The 22,121-nt window shown below is 43.7% G+C and overlaps 1 protein-coding gene across 3 annotated transcripts in view; it reads left to right on the forward strand.

The window, feature by feature from the left end:
- The window catches only part of LOC146060767 (interleukin-1 receptor type 1-like), a 62,875-nt gene that overhangs the window by 32,787 nt on the left and 7,967 nt on the right, over positions 1–22,121 (forward strand). For 2 of the 3 annotated variants that reach the window (XR_014470472.1, XR_014470471.1), the window contains 4 exons: positions 153–221; positions 11,086–11,209; positions 14,214–14,359; positions 17,810–18,393. Coding sequence is in view for 1 of the 3 variants with exons in the window: in XM_083174385.1 (XP_083030511.1) it covers positions 153–221; positions 11,086–11,209; positions 14,214–14,359; positions 17,810–17,820 (350 nt within the window). In the remaining 2 variants the exon portion in view is untranslated. Of the gene's footprint in view, positions 1–152; positions 222–11,085; positions 11,210–14,213; positions 14,360–17,809; positions 18,536–22,121 lie in introns of those variants that run through there. The other variant, XM_083174385.1, reaches the window with a different exon arrangement.

The following is a 22,121-nucleotide window of genomic DNA, read 5'->3' on the forward strand; positions in this document are numbered from 1 at the left end:
TAAATAGGCGTTCTAATGCAAAATAAATTTTTCTTGGTGAAGCCAAATATTTCTAAATATAAGGGAGTGTCTGGATAAGGCTGTAATAATAATTTCTCACAAAACTTCTTTTTCATTTTATTATCATCATTACTGTTTTTCTTTATTTGTAGTTGCATTGCCGCAGAGTGAACCTGCTATAATAATAAATCCAAAGAATAACTACTTACAAGTGGAAATGGGTGAGTTTTGTCTGTTCTCTAAGCTGCTTTTTCTTTGCTAGAAAGTTTTATTTTGCAGCTTGCAAACCAGTAGTAGTGTCCTCACCTTTTAAGGCACCCACAGCACATTCAGTACATGGGATGATGCTTGCATGCCATCAAAAAGGTGTGACCAGTGGCTTAACTAGAAATTTTGCACTACCTCGTCCCGAAAAATTGTGATGCCCCCAATACATTTATTAGCATATTTTAAATGCTCATTAACAGGAGTTTCATGCTCATTAACAGAAGTTATATGCTCATTACCAGGAGTTTCATGCTCATTACCAGGAGTTTCATGCTCATTAAAAGAAATTTCATGCTCATTAACAGGGGTTTCATGTTCATTGCCAGGAGTTTCATGCTCGTAGCCAGAGGCCATACAGTATATATATATATATATATATATATATATATATATATATATATATATGCAGCACTCAAAGACGCTTGAAATCAACCAGTCTGCTCCAGGAGCTCTTTCATCAACGTTTCAAACTTTATCGTTATTCGTCAGGATGCCGCCTACCCCACATCCAATTATCACTTTGGTGTAAATGGAGGGCACCGGGCATATCTAATTATCTACACCAGCAAACACACTCCATATATGTATATATGTATTTATAGGACAAGAAGAGGTACCCTTTCAGTGCGCTAGAAGTTGTAGGCGGGCAGCAATTTTGTTAGTATATGTATATATATAATATATATGTATGTGTACATATATATATATATATATATATATATATATATATATATATATATATATATAGCAGGGTTTTCTTATACACATTCATGTACAGGAAGGAGGCGGCACTCAATTGGATTTAGAAAAGTGCTTTTAAGTTTTCAAGTAAGATGCATATGATGACGACGTTTCAAGACATTTACAGTCTTTTCCTCAGGTCATTTCATAATTGCAATAACAGTGCAATGTGCAAAAGCATAAACAGTGTCTTACCTTCTCTTGAGGCAATATATACATGTGTGCAGCGTGAGACAGTGATGCCGGCTTGTCAGGACTTCCGGGAGGCCGGTCTCTCAGGGACGCCCCCTGGGAGTAACCTCGAGTACGTCACCACCCGCCGGGCATCACACTCTGCAAGTACAACGAGTGATAATAAATAACGTGCAGTATTACAAAATCACAAAAAACAGTGTCGATCATAGTGAAAAAACAAAACTTGTACTAGTGCTGAAAATGGAAATATAGAAAAGTTAAAACGCTAGCGGGATCCGTGGTAATATCAGATATATTACTGCCGCGCTGCGCTTCACAGACCCGCTGTGAAGCGTTAGGCTGACGGCGTTATAGGGATCCGGGAGTCATCATGTGTACCATGTCGACTACTTGGAATTACCTTTTTGTCAATTTATATATGGATCCCCGCTGGCTAATGGAGAGCTCCATATATCTGGAGGGGATTCAAGATGGATACTGTGTTGCTAATTACGATACTAATGTATTTATATATACATGTTTTATCAAAGTAAGATAAACGGGTAAATACCACAGATCAGTATTGTATCAGTACATATGCGACATATTAGAACTATTCAACAACTATATGATTCAGAGAAAAATGTTCCAAGTGAATTTATCATTTAGTCCATTGGGGACTAAGGTGTTTAAAGTGTGTATCCACTTGGATTCACACTGTGACAGTTTCTTTTGGCGGTCTCCACCACGGACAGGCTGTGGAACGTGATCTATTACTTTACAACGCAAGCTTGCTAGAGAATGTCCTGCAAGTCGGAAATGTTTAGCGACAGGTTGCTCAATTCCTTTTAGGTCCTTGCCCTCCAGCGATGCCCGAATGGATGATCGATGTTGTGCCATTCTTGTCCGTAGATCGCGAGAAGTTTGGCCCACGTATACTAATGCACACGGACATGTGATGGTGTAAATTATGAACGTGGTGGTACAGGTCAACGTCTGTTTGATCTTATACTTCTCACCAGAGTGAGGGTTCTTCACATATGTACCGGGTTCCATGTAGCTACAGGTAGTACATGTCGGACATCTCACGCAACCGCGGTTTCGGATTGGAATAAATGTTTCTTTTTTGATTGGGGTCAAATTCGTTTTTACCAGAATATCTCTAATGCTTCGGCCCCGGCGATAAGCTGGCATTAAGCGTTTGTCTTGCAGACATGGTAATTCCTTGTCACTGGTCACAATCGGCCAAAGTTTTTTTGTTTGTTGCGACAATGTATCGCATATAGGTGTATATTTTGTGACAAACGGAATTCTGTGGCCGGTAGCTTCCCGTGTCGATTTCTGCAGCAATGATTCCCTGGGTATTTGCATTATCTCGTGTTTCTGTTGGATTAATTCTTTATATGCATACCCACGAGTAACAAACTTGTTGATCATTTCATCCAGGGTAGTTGATAGGCATATATGGTTACTAGAAATGCGGGCTGCTCTTAGCATCTGAGATCTCGGTAGACCACGGATCAGTGCCGGTGGATGGCAACTGGACTTTAACAGGAACGTGTTCCTGTCTGTAGGTTTATTATATACAGACGTGTGGATGCGATTATCTTTCAAGCTGATTAATACATCCAAATAGTTTATGACCTTAAGGTCCATTTGATGGGTCAATTTTATTGGAGTATCTTGCATATTAATAGACGTGATGACGGCCATTAATTGCTCTGTTGTATCAGTCCAAAAGATGATCAAATCATCTATATACCGTGTATATAGGAAAATCTTGTCGGATATTGTCGCATCATCAAAGAAGAATATCTGTTCCTGTTCGAACATATATATGTTCGCCAGTGCCGGAGCCACCGGGGACCCCATTGCACACCCGGTTGTTTGTATGAAGAACTGCCCGTTGTGCATAAAGTAATTGTGGGACAAGGTATACTGTAGTAATTCCATAAAGAGGGGGATAGGAATTGCGTCAAACTTTTTTCTGTATAAAAACGTCTCAACCGCTTTTAACCCACTGGCGTGGGGTATAACTGAATATAAATTTTTCACATCGAGTGTGCACATCACAAGACCGGTTGGAATCGCTGGTAAAGCTCCCAATTTGTTCAATAAATGAGTCGTGTCCTTCAAAAAGGTTTTTTCCTGGATCAATAATGGCTGTAGAAATGTATCTAGCCATTGCGCCACCGGATGAGTGATGGAATCGACGGCTGATATAATCGGGCGGGGGGGTGGATTGAGTTCATCTTTATGGATCTTTGGGATCGTATATATCACCGGGATCTTAGGGAAATCGTTGCTCAGATTTTTCCTGTATCCTGTAATCCGGAGTGCCGAACAAAGCTCACAATCTATATTATTGGGACACTGCAATTGCGTTTCCTATCCGTTGAGGCACCGGAGCCCATTACCCCCTTTTCACTTTTTTGTCACCGATTACTACACCTGCAAAGCGTCATCAGCTATCAGCTGTTTTTTACCTCGTCTAGCAAGGGATCCTACATCGGAACCTGCTGGCAGTATGGAGAAGCTTTCATTTCTGGAGTTAAAGGATCATTTGGGAGAACATCTCTCTTACTCTCAAGAACAAGTAAATTCTATCCTTTTTGAAGCAGATTTAAGCCCCAAACAGGACTCCATCACTCCGGAGGAATTACAGTCCACATTATTGAAACTAACCAACAAAGAAACTGATTATTTTCTTCATGGCACCTCACTATCGGACTATGTCAGATCCAATATGATCCCTCGCGGGTTCCGCATTAGAAATATTCCCACCATCGGCCGCAACAATGCGGACTTTTGCAGAAAGTGGGTGTCCATCCTTAACAAAGCGAGTATGGATATGATGGTGTTAGTCATTTCTGAATCTAGCCGGGTGTTGCAGGAAACGAAAGAAAAAATCTTAGAAATAAAAACGACCAACAAGAAATTGCTGGACGACAAAAAAAACAAGCAACTGTGGGAGAAACTAGAAGCCCTATGTCAAAAACACAAGGATGAACTACTATTGTTTAAAAAGAACAAGTTAACTACAGTAAAATCCGATTATGAGGATTATAAGGTTTATAGATGGCTCAGCGGAACCCAAGCACCTGCAACTCGCCCCTATAACAAAAATCGAACCTCCTGGAAAAACAAGAGGTTTAATAAAAATAGAAATGATTCAGCGTCCAATAGCGACAGTGATTTCCGTGCACCTGATTCAGATGACCCCTCCACCAGCACTGCCGGCCCTTTAGGCGCGATCACCAGAGCAAATACAGGCGATGTTCGCGGAGAGGGGGCCAAAATCAAAGAATCATTAAAGCCTCCTCCAAGGGGCACGAGAAATTAGTTTTCAATTTATCTGCACATACATTAACAGATCCGGAGACTGCAGTCCTGAATAAGGGCTTATCTTTTGTTCCAACAACGGTCCACCAGGACCTACAGTGGAAAATTGACCTCTATGGACTACATCGCACTTTAAAAACGAAGGAATTTTTTCAACATAAAAACGTCACACCTGTAACACAGCATTCAGCACCTAAAAAATTGCACTCAACCACTTTTGACCCTCCTTCATCTAATGCTTCCCTAAAGACTTTTAATAGACTCCTGGATCAAAGCATCACAAAACAACATCTGGACAATAAACACCATCACAATAATTTGTCCAAAGCAGAACGGTCTGCTTTAAAACATCTGGCGCAGGATCAATCAATAATAATTCGCCCCGCCGACAAAGGTGGGGGGATTGTTCTACAAGATCGACATCGGTACATAGCAGATCTGGATACGTTGCTACAGGATACAGCCATCTACAGGCGATTACCGTCTAATCCAACAGACAATTTTATCAAAATCCTAAATAACATCTTGGATGCGGCGCTCATAACACAACAGATTGACGCCAAAACAAGGAAAAATCTGAGCAACGATTTCCCTAAGATCCCGGTGATATATACGATCCCAAAGATCCATAAAGATGAACTCAATCCACCCCCCCGCCCGATTATATCAGCCGTCGATTCCATCACTCATCCGGTGGCGCAATGGCTAGATACATTTCTACAGCCATTATTGATCCAGGAAAAAACCTTTTTGAAGGACACGACTCATTTATTGAACAAATTGGGAGCTTTACCAGCGATTCCAACCGGTCTTGTGATGTGCACACTCGATGTGAAAAATTTATATTCAGTTATACCCCACGCCAGTGGGTTAAAAGCGGTTGAGACGTTTTTATACAGAAAAAAGTTTGACGCAATTCCTATCCCCCTCTTTATGGAATTACTACAGTATACCTTGTCCCACAATTACTTTATGCACAACGGGCAGTTCTTCATACAAACAACCGGGTGTGCAATGGGGTCCCCGGTGGCTCCGGCACTGGCGAACATATATATGTTCGAACAGGAACAGATATTCTTCTTTGATGATGCGACAATATCCGACAAGATTTTCCTATATACACGGTATATAGATGATTTGATCATCTTTTGGACTGATACAACAGAGCAATTAATGGCGGTCATCACGTCTATTAATATGCAAGATACTCCAATAAAATTGACCCATCAAATGGACCTTAAGGTCATAAACTATTTGGATGTATTAATCAGCTTGAAAGATAATCGCATCCACACGTCTGTATATAATAAACCTACAGACAGGAACACGTTCCTGTTAAAGTCCAGTTGCCATCCACCGGCACTGATCCGTGGTCTACCGAGATCTCAGATGCTAAGAGCAGCCCGCATTTCTAGTAACCATATATGCCTATCAACTACCCTGGATGAAATGATCAACAAGTTTGTTACTCGTGGGTATGCATATAAAGAATTAATCCAACAGAAACACGAGATAATGCAAATACCCAGGGAATCATTGCTGCAGAAATCGACACGGGAAGCTACCGGCCACAGAATTCCGTTTGTCACAAAATATACACCTATATGCGATACATTGTCGCAACAAACAAAAAAACTTTGGCCGATTGTGACCAGTGACAAGGAATTACCATGTCTGCAAGACAAACGCTTAATGCCAGCTTATCGCCGGGGCCGAAGCATTAGAGATATTCTGGTAAAAACGAATTTGACCCCAATCAAAAAAGAAACATTTATTCCAATCCGAAACCGCGGTTGCGTGAGATGTCCGACATGTACTACCTGTAGCTACATGGAACCCGGTACATATGTGAAGAACCCTCACTCTGGTGAGAAGTATAAGATCAAACAGACGTTGACCTGTACCACCACGTTCATAATTTACACCATCACATGTCCGTGTGCATTAGTATACGTGGGCCAAACTTCTCGCGATCTACGGACAAGAATGGCACAACATCGATCATCCATTCGGGCATCGCTGGAGGGCAAGGACCTAAAAGGAATTGAGCAACCTGTCGCTAAACATTTCCGACTTGCAGGACATTCTCTAGCAAGCTTGCTTTGTAAAGTAATAGATCACGTTCCACAGCCTGTCCGTGGTGGAGACCGCCAAAAGAAACTGTCACAGTGTGAATCCAAGTGGATACACACTTTAAACACCTTAGTCCCCAATGGACTAAATGATAAATTCACTTGGAACATTTTTCTCTGAATCATATAGTTGTTGAATAGTTCTAAGATGTCGCATATGTACTGATACAATACTGATCTGTGGTATTTACCCGTTTATCTTACTTTGATAAAACATGTATATATAAATACATTAGTATCGTAATTAGCAACACAGTATCCATCTTGAATCCCCTCCAGATATATGGAGCTCTCCATTAGCCAGCGGGGATCCATATATAAATTGACAAAAAGGTAATTCCAAGTAGTCGACATGGTACACATGATGACTCCCGGATCCCTATAACGCCGTCAGCCTGACGCTTCACAGCGGGTCTGTGAAGCGCAGCGCGGCAGTAATATATCTGATATTACCACGGATCCCGCTAGCGTTTTAACTTTTCTATATTTCCATTTTCAGCACTAGTACAAGTTTTGTTTTTTCACTATGATCGACACTGTTTTTTGTGATTTTGTAATACTGCACGTTATTTATTATCACTCGTTGTACTTGCAGAGTGTGATGCCCGGCGGGTGGTGACGTACTCGAGGTTACTCCCAGGGGGCGTCCCTGAGAGACCGGCCTCCCGGAAGTCCTGACAAGCCGGCATCACTGTCTCACGCTGCACACATGTATATATTGCCTCAAGAGAAGGTAAGACACTGTTTATGCTTTTGCACATTGCACTGTTATTGCAATTATGAAATGACCTGAGGAAAAGACTGTAAATGTCTTGTAACGTCGTCATCATATGCATCTTACTTGAAAACTTAAAAGCACTTTTCTAAATCCAATTGAGTGCCGCCTCCTTCCTGTACATGAATGTGTATAAGAAAACCCTGCTATATTAATCCAGTGGATGGCACCGTGGTAATTATCCTGTAATCCGGAGTGCGAACAAAGCTCACAATCTATATATATATATATATATATATATATATATATATATATATATATATATATATATATATATATATATATATATAAAACACAACAACAGTGCGCAAAAATATATAGAAAAAATGCCAGTCTCCAAACGGACAGCAATACCCCTCAACACAATGTCCTTTCACGTGTGAGTCTCTGTAGTGTGCACTCAGGTAATGATAGACCCGGCAGCTCCAAACTCTCTGCCTCTCCAAGGCAATCCTGAATCCACAGGTGTTTTTATCTAGAAAGAAATGAGGAGAGCGAGCGCTCTATAGTGCATGAATCTGTTTTTAAAAGAATTTATTGAGGGTAAAATAGGGTAAACACAGTGAGGGTAATGTACCGGACAAGGCGGTACTCACACCGCAGATGAATTGCATAGACACGCTGTCCAAACAGCAAGTTGTTGGAGAGGTTACACTCAGCGCGTAGTCTCAGCTGCTAACAGCGGTGGTGGTGATGGAATCCACAAGGTACCTACTGACGTTTCGAAGCAGTGCGCCCCTTCTTCAAGGTGTGAGCGCTCACACCTTGAAGAAGGGGCGCACTGCCTCGAAACGTCAGGCTATCTGATGTGACACCTTGTTGTATTACCAATACACCTGTTTTGTGGTTAAACCCGTGAGTGCCGCCTGCTTTGTTCCAGTACTACTATAGCCCGGCCCGGCTCTACCTGCACATGGTGTAAGTCTATATCTTGTTCATTGTCTGTATTATATTTTATCCTGATGACAAACTAAATTTGAAACGTTGATGCAAACTTGACTGGCATACTATTCTTGTTCCTGAGTAAGTGTCGTGAGTGCCACACCACCACTGTCTATATATATATATATATATATATATATATATATATATATATATATATATATATATATATATATAAAGTACAGATAGGGCAGCACATCCAAACACCAAACGATAGTGCTCCGGTGCCAAGCTGGTAGATACCGCGGTATCCAGTGATACAAAGATAGACAAGCGGCACCCGGAGGCTGTTTCAATAAATCAACGCAGTCAGAGCTGGATCAAACGTTTTCGAAGTTTAATTACTTCGTCATCAGGATACAATACAAGAGTAAACGTACATACCTATATCAGGAACACCACACCACGTGAAGTCATCCTGCCGGCCCCGGTCACGAATGACGCGCCCACTGATGACGCAATCATCCACCGCCCGTTGCCCGGACAACCATAAAGCATAAAATCAAAAACCTATAAACAAAGTGCATACAAGAAATAAACATACAAAAGTCATAACCAGTACAGTGGTAATGAGTCATAGTGATCTTCTATGCAAACAACAGCGAAAAAGCTGGAGCGATCTAGAACATGGTCGCAGTTGCAGGGGTAGATGCAAGTGTTTCAAGGGTGCTGAGTACAAATGACCACTGTAAGCGAAAAAAACGCAAAAGTGTCAATACATGCAGGCATAAAGCAGGAGGGCATAAAGCAGGAGATAATGGCAAAGTGCTAGAACACGCAACAATGTAGTGCGGTAGTCCGCAACTATGGTGAGAAATCTGAGTACACATCATAGGAAACAATGTAAACCCGCTGATTCGTTAAGCCCTCGGGGCGCAAGTGTGCCTAGGCTATGGATCCAACGCGCTTCTCTTTGAAGCAGCCTAAGTGATCGATCGCCACCACGTTTGTTAGCAGGTTCGTGGTCAATGATAATGTATTTAAGCTGGCTCATGCTGTGACCGGCTGTCACAAAATGCCGAGCCACTGGCTGGTCACTGTGACCACTAGCATATGCGGCACGTAGGGTCGATTTATGTCCTGCAATCCTCTCCCGCAATGTGCGGTCGGTTTTGCCGACATAGCCTTTCCCACAAGGGCACAATATGAGATATATGATGTATTTCGTCAAACATGTAACCACGTGTCGGATGGGGATGCGTTTACCAGTCAGAGGGTGCGCAAAGTCGGTACCGATCATGAGTGCTCTACACACTACACAATTAAGGCAGCGGTAGCAGCCTGGTCTTTTACTTAAGAAGTTGCTCTGCACAGATTGTGAGGAGTCAAGTCCACTGATGTCTGTCCTCATCACCCAGTCTCTGAGGTTTTTGCCCCGGCTATAGCAGGGCATAAGTTTTTTAGTCCCTAGCTGCAAGTCAGGGTCAGTCTGAACAATGGGCCATAGACTATTAGAAATGGTACGAATGTCGTCACTGGCAGTGTTAAAATGATTAACCCAGGGGAATCGCGACTCCATATCCTTACTTCTGTTGGTGGGTTTAAGAGTCTCGTCCCGTTGACATCTGAGTGCTTTGTCTTTGGCCAACTGTAATTGTTTATCATCATAACCTCTCATGAGGAAGTCCTGGATCATTCTGTCAATGTGCACAGTGGCGGTGGTTCTGTCAGAACAAACCCTAATAGCCCTCAAAAATTGGGAATAGGGTAAGGAGAATTTTAATTTAGGGGGATGGAAGCTGGAAGCATGCAACGTGGTGTTTCTGTCAGTGGGTTTGCGAAACAATTCAGTACAGATTTTATTGTCTCTGATGCTCACCTGAACATCGAGATAATTGACCGTGTCGACACTGATGTTGTACTGGTTATGACTTTTGTATGTTTATTTCTTGTATGCACTTTGTTTATAGGTTTTTGATTTTATGCTTTATGGTTGTCCGGGCAACGGGCGGTGGATGATTGCGTCATCAGTGGGCGCGTCATTCGTGACCGGGGCCGGCAGGATGACTTCACGTGGTGTGGTGTTCCTGATATAGGTATGTACGTTTACTCTTGTATTGTATCCTGATGACGAAGTAATTAAACTTCGAAAACGTTTGATCCAGCTCTGACTGCGTTGATTTATTGAAACAGCCTCCGGGTGCCGCTTGTCTATCTTTGTATATATATATATATATATATATATATATATATATATATAATATATATATTTTTTAAATTAGATGGCACATATGATAGCCACAAATGCTGTGTTTGGCTGGTTGGGTTGGGGGGGGGGGGGGTGTTGGGGGGCACCACTATCTAATCCGCCTCCGGGCACCTCATATGAACTTATGCCACTGGTTCTGCATGTAATGTTTGAGTGTTGCACCCAGCTCCTGTTGGCACATTGGTGTCACACCTAGGTGGGTGACACCTGGGTGTGACCCGCTCACCAATGTTGACACCACTGTACATCAACAACCCTAGGGTGAGTATGTACTACAGTGTATTAGAGCAAGGTCTAGGGATAAAGGGAAGTGGAGGGGTGGAAAGTGATTAATTACATGTGCTTCTGTTTATCCCTGTGCTTATTAACTCCCAGGTATAGTATAGTATTCTTGTATCCTAAAAGGCAGCTGCTGTGTCTCATTATCAGTTTATATAAAAAGCTTCCTCAAATAACCTTTATACAGTATGCAATTCAATGTTCAACATGTAATAATTTTGCAGGAGCTGCTATTTCCCTAACATGTGAAGTGTTATTTAATGGAATCATTTTATTATATTGGACAGTCAATGATTCTGAAATTGTAACATATTCAGATGATGGCCGAGTGGTGCCTGGAGAATTATAGTAAGTATACTGTAAGTTACACATTACTCAAAATATAGTGTCTAGAATGAAGTACTGTAATGCAAAGTTAGATGTTTGTGCTATGCGGCATATCCATATGTACAGTAACTAACATGCACTCACTGGTCTTGCCACAAATACAAAGGGGGGATGTAATAGATGCAAGCATCTGCACCTTTCAGAACAGTCTGCCCAATGATTTAAATTGATAACACATTTTTAAAGGCAAAAGGCCAGATTCTCTAAGCTTCAAAAGTGATAAAATGGAAAGTGATAAACAGCCAGCCAATCAGCTCCTACCTGCCATGTCACAGACTGTGTTTGAAAAATGTCAGACAGGAGCTGATTGGCTGGCTGTGTATCACTCTCCATTTTATCACTTTTGAAGCTTAGAGAATCTGGCCCAAAATCAACTTGGTTTGAAGTCACCAAGTAAAACTGGTAATGGGTGGTCCCAGATCTAGACATAATAGTCGGGGGGACCTTTGCGCGGCGCAGCAAAAAGGGGGCATGGCCGCATGGGGAAGAGGCATGGCATCACAAAAAGGGGTGTGGTATTACACTTTAGACCATACACAATAATGCCCATTACACATTTTAGCAAACTCCGTAATATCCATTACACATAAAGCCACACGCCGTAATGCCAATTACACATAAGGCCACACACCATAATGCCCATTACACATTGTGCCACACATCATGATGCCCATTACATACTATATAACAAACCGTAATGCCCATTACATATTTGCCACATAAGTGCTGCTTACCTATGTGCTCATTGATAGGGGGTTCTTGCTTAATGGCACCATAGTACCCATTACACATGATACCGCACACCATAGTACCCATTACACATGATGCCGCACACCATAGTACCCATTACACATGATGCCGCGCACCATAGTACCCATTACACATGATGCTGCACACATAATGTCCCTTACACATGATGCTGCACACATAATGCCCCTTACACATGATGCTGCACACCGTAATGCCCCTTACACATTAAGCCACACATTATGCGTAATGCCCCCACATACTGTATCACCACTTGTAGCGTCCTTTAAGCAATGCCCCCAAAAGTGCCACTTACTGTAAATTTTTATATGAGTCTTCGCTGCTGCTGCAGGGAGAGGTGGACAGCGGTGTAGCTGCTTCTATGGAAAGAGGAGCAGAACGCAGCGCAGAGCACGCTCCCCCTCCCCACTTGGTGTCCCCTCTAGCCGAGTGGACATTTGAAATATTGTGCGCGCTGCTGTTGTGCGTGACATCGGGGGAGCACGCCAGGCACCACATGATTAAAGGGGGGGGGGCGGGCTGAGGTGAAAGTGGGGAGAAGAATGGGAGCAGAAGCTGCAGGGGTGACAGTCATTGACAGCTGGACAGAGAGCAGGGGGCTGCCCTGCTGTATTCAGAGCACTGCAGGTCACGGCTGTATGAAATAATACCCCTTTCACAACAGAAAATGCAGGGATTTACCCGGGAATATGGTCCCAGGATCATGCATTTCTGGTGTGAGGGGGAGAGACAACCACTCCCCTCTCCCTACCCCCCTTTAACCAACCAGCTATATCTTCGGAACCAACTGACCCATTTACATGAGACCAGTATCATATTGAAGAACTTTTGAGTTGGCTTCGAATGATTTTGGTCCCGTGAAACTGGGCCATTTGGTTCCAGAGAAATCTGCCCTCAAAGAACATAAACAGTCATGAAATTACATTTAAGAAATGAAAAAAAAAAAAAAAACGGTTTAACCTCAATATCCCTGGAACCAATTAACCCAACCCATATGGATCCAGCCTGGTATCAGATTGAAGGCCCAGCGATTTGGGTTAGACTGAGATCAACCTCGAGCTTCAGTGATGCCGAAGGGGGAACTGGCAGCCGTTGAACTGGGTGGGGTTGGAATCAGCGGGTCCCATGTTATCCTATAGGGAAAACTTTCCAGCTTTGCCTGGCAGTATCTCCAGTTCCCAGGGGGCTAGAGATACAGGGCTGGGCTCATTGGAAAGCCCCATCCATCAGCCACCCCTGGACCACCCCCTAGATTCGCCTATGGTGCATGCGGCCATGGAAAACAGACTTTACGCCGGTAGCATGCACCCAACATTGCAGACGGTGGATGGGGGGCGGCGGGCCAGGATACTCACCCATCGTTTCATGAGCGTTCCAATGAAAATGTTGGACATTCCCATAGTAATCACCCGTTGATGTGGTCGCTGGGGGTGGGCAGCTGACATCATCGGATGTCAGCTGCCTGCCGACTTCCTCCCGAAGGTGCACGCATATATACGTGACTTGAGAGTCACTTATATATGCGTGCACGCACCACATCTTTCGATGGTCGGCGACCATCGAAAGATGTGTGAGATTCCCCCTGGCCTGCAATTGGATGTTTATGTATAACATCCATTTGCATGCTGGGCGAACAAACCCGGAGTGCGTACCAGTATTCGCAGGTCTGGTTCTGGTTGACTTGCAAGGGTGCGAATTCGCATCTGAGCGAGTCAACTAGAATAACCTCTATGTGCAAAAGATCTAAATCAGGCATCCCATCTCTCCACGACACTTCAATGACACTCACACCAGACAAAACAGTTGTGTGTGTCTCCATGATTGCCACCTAGTTATTGCCCAGGATCACCTATTTATGAACTTCATCCATACTTACAATCTCCACGTATACCTGATTCGGCCCAGTCACCTGTTCCTTGCATGATGTGCATAGTTTGCTAAAATCTGCAAGGCTTCCGCAAACACACTTACTTCCAACTCCGATTTATGCCCAATGTGTACTGAAAACACCATTGACAATGATAATAATTGGCTTATGAGTTGATAGTTAATGAAGCAAGATTGAGAATGGGCCAACCCTAGGACAGACCATATACGTATTAACTGGTTAAGAGTAACCGGTGTCTAAGCATTAATGTGATGTGTGAGAATTATTTTGCTTTATATCTTTCTCTTTTATCCTTTTCTCTTATATTAGCTATAGAGTCACTGCTGATGGGAACTCAGTAATCGGCATTAGATTAAACTTTTCAAAAGTAAAAGATGAAGACTATGACAGAAAATTTTACTGTAATGTCTATTCTAATATAAACCCAAAGGCATTTATTATGTTGAAACGCCCAGGTACGTATTGAAACCATTCACTAATTGTGTTTTTATTTGACCATTTATTTGGCTCATGGTACGTTATGTACATGTCCTCATACACCAATGCTGCAGTCATGCCCCACTTGGCATGCAAGGTAGTATATTCTTCTAGCATTGGGCACCTTTTTTGCCAAAAGTGCATCATAGTGGCAGTAGGAGACCATATTGATTAATGTGATATATGCGATGTTAGCAGAGTTACACTGGACCTGGACATCTTGTGCTGTATGGCATTTCAACATATTAGGGGAAATTTGTATGTGTGCAGAAGTATACAGTGTACTGTAATCTTTAGACACCGACTGTATGAAAGGTGTTCCGGTGTTCCAAGCTACTGTACTACAAAACCTCCAAAACTGACAAGCCTAACATCAAGAGTTTGTGGAGTTTGAAGATCTTCTTGCCAACAGGAAACCCTTGCTACTATTTACATCAGGCACCAACAGGGAATATACTTTGAAGTATAAACACAACTATCCAAATGCTATCAACAGCAGATAAAAACTAAAGTGAATAAGATTCCATTATACTGACAATGTTTTCTGACCCTGGTAATTAACCATACATAGAAAGACATCTCACTAGTTGGGATGCAGCTGAGGTGTAACTCTGGGAGTCGAAGTCATCTGTCACATGGCTCCTGCTGCCAAGGGGGCACCTCTCCTTCCCTGCCAGTTTGAATCAGTTAACTCAAAGCCACGGTGAGCATGGTATGACTGGGGGACTTTACGTAAAAAGTGTCCCCTGGCTGTGGCATGACACCATGGGCTGTTGGATCCCGGTGCTGGTTTCAAAGCCCTTACTGTAAAGAAATGCATAACCTTGCATTTATCCACATTGAACCTCATTTTCCACTTTTTTGCACATTCATCTAATTTATTAAGATCGATCTGAAGCGAGGAGACACAGAGGCGTAGCAAGGGCGGTGCCACCGGAGCACACGCTCCAGGTGCCGGAAGACAGCAAGGCGCCGGAGCTGTGCCGGCACCGCCAGCTTGCATGCTTCCCCGCCCGCTCCCCTGTTCCGCTGTGTCCTGGAGAAGTGTTACTATGTAAATTCATATCTCCCGCTGGACCGCGCTAGCCAATAGGCGCTTGCGGTCCAGCAGCCAATCAACTGGTGGCTGCTGGACCGCAAGCGCCTATTGGCTAGCGTGGTCCAGCGGGAGATATGAATTTTACATAGTAACACTTCTCCCGGACACAGCGGACGGGGAGCTGGGAGCGGGCAGGCCCGGCGACAGGGGAGGGGGCGCACGCATGCTGCATCTGTCAGCCCCCTGACAGCTCGTGCATTGGGGGGGCTGAGTAAGGTGTACTCCCTCCTACACACTACTGCTCCCACCCTCCCTCCCTCCTGCACACTACTGCTCCCACCCTCCCTCCCTCCTGCACACTACTGCTCCCACCCTCCCTCCCTCCTGCACACTACTGTTCCCACCCTCCTTCACACTACTGCTCCCTCCCTCCTGCACACTACTGCTCCCTCCCTCCTACACACTACTGCTCCCACCCTCCTACACACTACTGCTCCCTCCCTCCTGCATACTACTGCTCCCACCCTCCCTCCCTCCTGCACACTACTGCTCCCACCCTCCCTCCCTCCTGCACACTACTGTTCCCACCCTCCTTCACACTACTGCTCCCTCCCTCCTGCACACTACTGCTCCCTCCCTCCTACACACTACTGCTCCCACCCTCCTACACACTACTGCTCCCTCCCTCCTGCATACTACTGCTCCCACCCTCCCTCCCTCCTGCACACTACTGCTCCCTCCTTCCCTGCTGCAAATTACTACTGGCGGTGCATTGAAAATAGCAGCCGGTAACGGGCTGCTGCACAGTTCTGTCCCCCTTGGCAACTAGCAAATTCAGTCCCCCTTGACATCGAGCATGAAGCCCCTTGGCATCGAGCATGAAGCCCCTGGCATTGAACATGTGGGTAAGTGGCACTTATATGTGAAATATGTAATGGGCATTGCGGAGTGTTATATAGTATGTCATGGGCATTGAGGAGTGTTATATAGTATGTCATGGGCATTGCGGAGTGTTATATAGTATGTTATGGGCATTGCGGAGTGTTATATAGTATGTCATGGGCATTGCGGAGTGTTATATAGTATGTCATGGGCATTGCTTGAGTGTTATATAGTATGTCATGGGCATTGCGGAGTGTTATATAGTATGTCATGGGCATTGCGGAGTGTTATATAGTATGTCATGGGCATTGTGGAGTGTTATATAGTATGCAATGGGCATCATGTGTGGGCGTATGTTTAATTGGAATTACAAAGTTCAATAAAATGTGCAATGGGCATTACGGTGTGTGTGGTATAATGTTGGCCGTGCCCGCTTTTCACTGAGCAGGAGCCTCACCTACTACAAATTGGGGGGGGGGCGCGAAACATGCCCTTGCTCCGGGCGCCGTGGCACCTAGCTACACCACTGAGGAGACATCCTCGGTCGATCTAATTACTCTTCTCAGTTTTGTGTCATCAGCAAAGATGGAAACATTGCTGAGTATACCCACCCCAATATCATTAATAAATATATTAAATAAAAGGGGCTCTAGCACCGACCCCTGTGGCACTCCACTTAGTACAGGTATCATATTTGATGCTGTGCCCTTTACGAACACTCTCTGTTCTCTAGTACTCAGCCAGTTCCTTACCCATCTACAAATGCTTTCCCCTAGTCCCAAATTTTCCATTTCATTTATCAACCTCTTATGTGGAACCGTGTCAAAAGCCTTAGCAAAATCTAGGAAGACCACATCTACTGCATTTCCATTATCAAGGTTGTTATTGACATCCTCATAAAAGCCTAGTAAATTTGTTTGGCATGAACGATTCTTCACAAACCCATGTTGGTTATTACTGATTAGCCTGTGAAGCTCTAAATATTTTTGGATACATCCCTTAAAAATCCCTCAAAATAATTTACCCACTTTTGATGTTAAGCTCACTGGTCTGTTGTTAGCTGACTTATTCCTTTATCCTTTTTTGAATATTGGTACTACCTCCGCTATTCTCCAGTCTTTTGGTACCTTACCAGATGATAATGAGTTCTCAAAAACATAATACAGTGGTGTTGCTAATTTCTCCCTTAATTCCATTAGTACCCTAGGATGAATCCCATCTGGGCCTGGGGATTTGTTTGTTTAGATTTTGCTGAGCCGTAATGTTATCTTTTCTGTCGTGAAATTTATTGATTTTTTAACATGATAGTGGCACCCAAAAACAGGTAAATCAACAGGAATTAGCTCTTGGGCCTGCTCAGACCCGAAAAGAAATCCCAGTTAAGTGAAGCCTGCGTCATAAGAAAATAATATTTTTTTATTTTTCAAAAGCTAATGTTGATATGATCACTACTGTATTTTTGTGTTCAAATGTCTGATTGTGTCTTTATCTTGTACTGTATTTGCAGATACAGGTTGAGTATCCCGTATCCGAGTATCCGTTATCCGAATTATTCCGAAAACCATACATTCCAGAAAGTGAATAAAAAATATTTTTTTTGCTAAAAACTCACTGGGGACATTTGTAACAGCACTACTGGTGACATGATATGTAACTGGCACTATATATGTGCAAGAAAATGATTGCTTGGCATTCAAATTCAATATCTGAGATAGTACACACATTTTGTTTCATGTTTTGAAACCTTGTTTTTTGAACAAATAAAATATATTTGTGTGTATTTTATGTGGTAATAAAATATATTTGTGTGTATTTTATGTGTTTATACAGCATACATGCAAGATACTTCAAAATACATAATTGAAATATTAAAATATTCCGAAATACGTAATAATCCGTTATCCAAAATTCTCCTGGTCCCGAGCATTTTGGATACGGGATACTCAACCTGTACTAATTTCCAGGGAGTTTTGATTGCTATATTGGCAATTGTGTCTGTTATTGTCATAGCTATAATTGCCTTCCAAGTTTTTAAAGTTGATATTGTTCTTTGGTACCGGAGTTCCTGTTTTGCTCATACAGATCATAAAGGTATGTTTGATGTGTCAATGACAAAGGGCAATGGTTTCAGAAAAATGTAATTAATGCTATTGGAAATTAAGTTAAGACATGTTGTATACATTATTTTTACCAGGGAGTAAACCACATTTCAAAATAGGGGCCTTATTCTGGTTGGTGCGGTCCGTTACGAATTCTTTCGGAGCTGACCAAATGCCACGCTGTGCGGACATTGTAAGAACAAACGCCCACAGGTCGTCTGCATTCGGTCGGACTCACTCTCTAAGAAGAGGGTGTGTTTTCAGACAACATCCTAACAGTGCGTGTGCGGTGGGAACACAAAGATTCTGCACGGTCTTACAGCGTCCGAACGGACGGGAAGCTGCCCGTACACACCAATGCGGTGTATTTACGCAAACATCACTACTGTAATCGGAACTCATACATCTGCCACATGACACACTTATGCAATTAGGCAACCTCATACAAAAGGGATTGTTTTTAATTGTAATCAATTAATTCCGAATTTAAACTTAAACACATTACTACCACTTTAGATTAACCCTTACATCATGTTAAGTGGTATTAATTCATTATTGCCCCTTTACCTGTCTTAGTGGTTCCAATTGAACCTGTGAAAAGAGTGTAATTAATCACTAATGAGTAGAGGAGTGGATTGTATTGTGGTCAGCTAAGAGTGCTTCAGGTGCGGGCGTACTAATTGGGCGAACCGAATGCCTAGCGCATGAACAAGTGGTCTCCGCAAAGTGAAACTTGCTTATGAAGACCGCATATTTCAGGCGTGTTGGTTTGTTTGCAGTCGGTGTCTTGTCCGAATGCACGCCTACCACAGTTTGTGCACTCCCTCGTGTACGCCCAGATTTACGCCCAGTTTTGCCCACTTTGAAACCACGCCCTTGTGTAGGGCCGAATGACGCCTATATTACGAACATATTTCCAGAGTCGATTCGGTGCACATTTCTGGACGGTATTAGTGAGAACGAGTACGGAGACCATGCGTGGCACATGCGCATTGCGTTGCCTACGCATGCGCAGACAGCTAAAAAGCGCCCCTCCGAAAGAATTCGGAATGGACCAACCAGAATAAGGCCCTATGTCTTAGGTGCATCAAAAACTTTTGTGAAAAAATTACATACAAGACACTTTAACCCATTGAGTGCCAAGTGATTTGTCAAAATAGGTGTGAAAATTGCCAAGCGAACATTTTTTTTCATCATAATGACCTGTAATGTTTACCTTATATAGAAAAATTATTCATTTTAACACAATTTGTAATTGAATTTATATAACAAATGTGAGCGAAGCTGGCACTTTTAGCAGATACAGGTCAGGTCTCCCTAATTCGTGTATTCCAAGAACCGAGAATATTTCATTTTGTTTTTTTGTTTTTTTTCCCCCCGCCCCTTTTTTCATACTAACCTCAACCTCCGATGTCTACGGCGGTCTCTGTGATCCTCTTCAACGGCATCTCCGGTCCCAAGGGTGGAGATGCCGCTGAAGAGGATCCTGCTGAAGGCCGCCGTGGATGCCAGGGGACCATTTGGGCACCACCAGGGGACCAGGTATTCCAAAATTCGAAAACAATCCCTTATCCAAAATGCTCATGGTCCCGAGCATTTCGGATAATGGATACTCAACCTGTATTGTGCACAAAGAAAAATAAACTTGATTGGTGTTCTACTATCTGCAGCTGGTGCTGGGGTTGTCAATCCCAAATGGGTGTGTACAAAGCAAAAACAGAAGATGTACCAGCGCAGGCTGTAAAAAGAATATTAGATTCGAACGTATCTTTTACAATTAATTTTTATTAATAATCCTTAAGCTGTAATTAAATTATGAAATTATGGAATTCCATATAAAAAAATATATAAAAAATTTGGTACTCTTTACCTATCACGGCGCCCATCGCGGGCATCGCGGGTACATTTATGTCTGGCCGCGACGCGACCGACGCGATGCCCGCGATTTCCCATTGAAACCCATGTTAAACATGGAAATCGCGTCGGTCGCGTCGCGGCCGGCCATAAATGTACCCGCGATGGCCGCGACGCGATGCACCCGATTTCCCATAGCAATCAATGTTAAATGTCCCGACCGACGCGATTTTACTGTTAAATGCCTCAATGGACCCGATGTGGCCATAGGAAACAATGTTAAATGGGCCACAGAGGCCAAATAGGCAACCTTGACTGGGAAATGGCCCCCCCAATTGTTACCGCCACCCCACGATCAACGTCAACCCGAAGCGTGGCGAGCGCAGCGAGCCCGCGAGGGGCGGCGGTACGCGTCCTCCGACCTTTTCATACCCCCACTATCCACGTCGGCGTGGAGTTGAGAATAGAATAGTGTGGCGAGCGCAGCGAGCCACCGAGCCCGAAGCGTGGCGAGCGCAGCGAGCCCCGCGAGGGGACGTGGATACCTTCACAGCTATACGCGTCCCCTCGCGGGCTTCACAGGTGTCCATGGCGACGCGGACACCTGTGAAGCCCGCGAAGGGACGCGTTTACCTGTGAAGGTATCCGCGTCCCCTCGCGGGGCTCACTGCGCTCGCCACGCTTCGGGCTCGGTGGCTCGCTGCGCTCGCCACACTATTCTATTCTCGACTCCACGCCGACGTGGATAGTGGGGGTATGAAAAGGTCGGAGGACGCGTACCGCCGCCCCTCGCGGGCTCGCTGCGCTCGCCACGCTTCGGGTTGACGTTGATCGTGGGTTGGCGTAAACAATTGGGGGGGCCATTTCAGAGTTCAGGGTAACTATTTGGGCTCTAAGGCCCATTTAACATTGTTTCCTATGGTAAAATCGGGTCCATTCAGCCATTTAACATGAAAATCGTGTCCATCGGGCCTTTTAACATTGATTCCTATGGCAAATCGTGGGCATCGCGTCGTGGCCATCGTGTGCACATTTATGGCCGGCCGCGACGCGACCGACGCGATGTCCATGTTTAACATGGTTTTCAATGGGAAATCGTGGACATCGCGTCGGTCGCGTCGCGTCCGGGAATCTTTAGCCCGCATACGACGCGACCGACCGTGGGCGCCGTGCTAGGTAAAGAGTACCAAAAATTTGATAAAATTGTGGACATACAATATTGCAATAGATTTGTTAACCAACACTGTACATATGATATATTGTATAGGGCATATTACCATACGGACATGGAAAGTGTATTGTCTCCAATTTAGCAGCAGATGGACACCAGGTGGCCAATGAGTCCCAGAAACAGAGTCCAATGGTGGAATTAGGTTCCTCTGACGGGGTGATGGTAAACCTGGATGACTCGTGCAAGTCTTGAGCTGCCTCGGATTTGCCTTCTGGATATGAAGTGTTATGGAGATTTGTTTACATGAGAATTATTGAAGTGGGTAGCCCTCAATGGTGGTAAATGCAAGTGTCCTTGATAATTAAAATCTCAACGGGTTTCCCTGAGATCAACCTCCCAGCTTCCTCAGGAGCAGAATAAAAGGTGTTTTCCACAGAGGGTCTGAGGTGATTGCATGATAAAATACAGCTGTACATTTGTAAAATAAAATCAAGATACCGTTCAACAAAATATAAAAATAAAATACTTTTTACTGGACTGATCTATATGTCTCTTTATTGTACATTATAAACATCTGAAATTCATATCATAAAGACTCATATACTTTAGATTGAGTTAGTAGGAACAGGTTTGTTCTGTATAATTAGTACCATGTGACTTGTACTCTGGTCACATGATGCTATCATTAAAATGAC

This window comes from Crinia signifera, chromosome 2 (genome assembly GCF_055691185.1).
Source record: "Crinia signifera chromosome 2, ASM5569118v1, whole genome shotgun sequence".
Taxonomy (NCBI): Eukaryota; Metazoa; Chordata; class Amphibia; order Anura; family Myobatrachidae; genus Crinia; species Crinia signifera.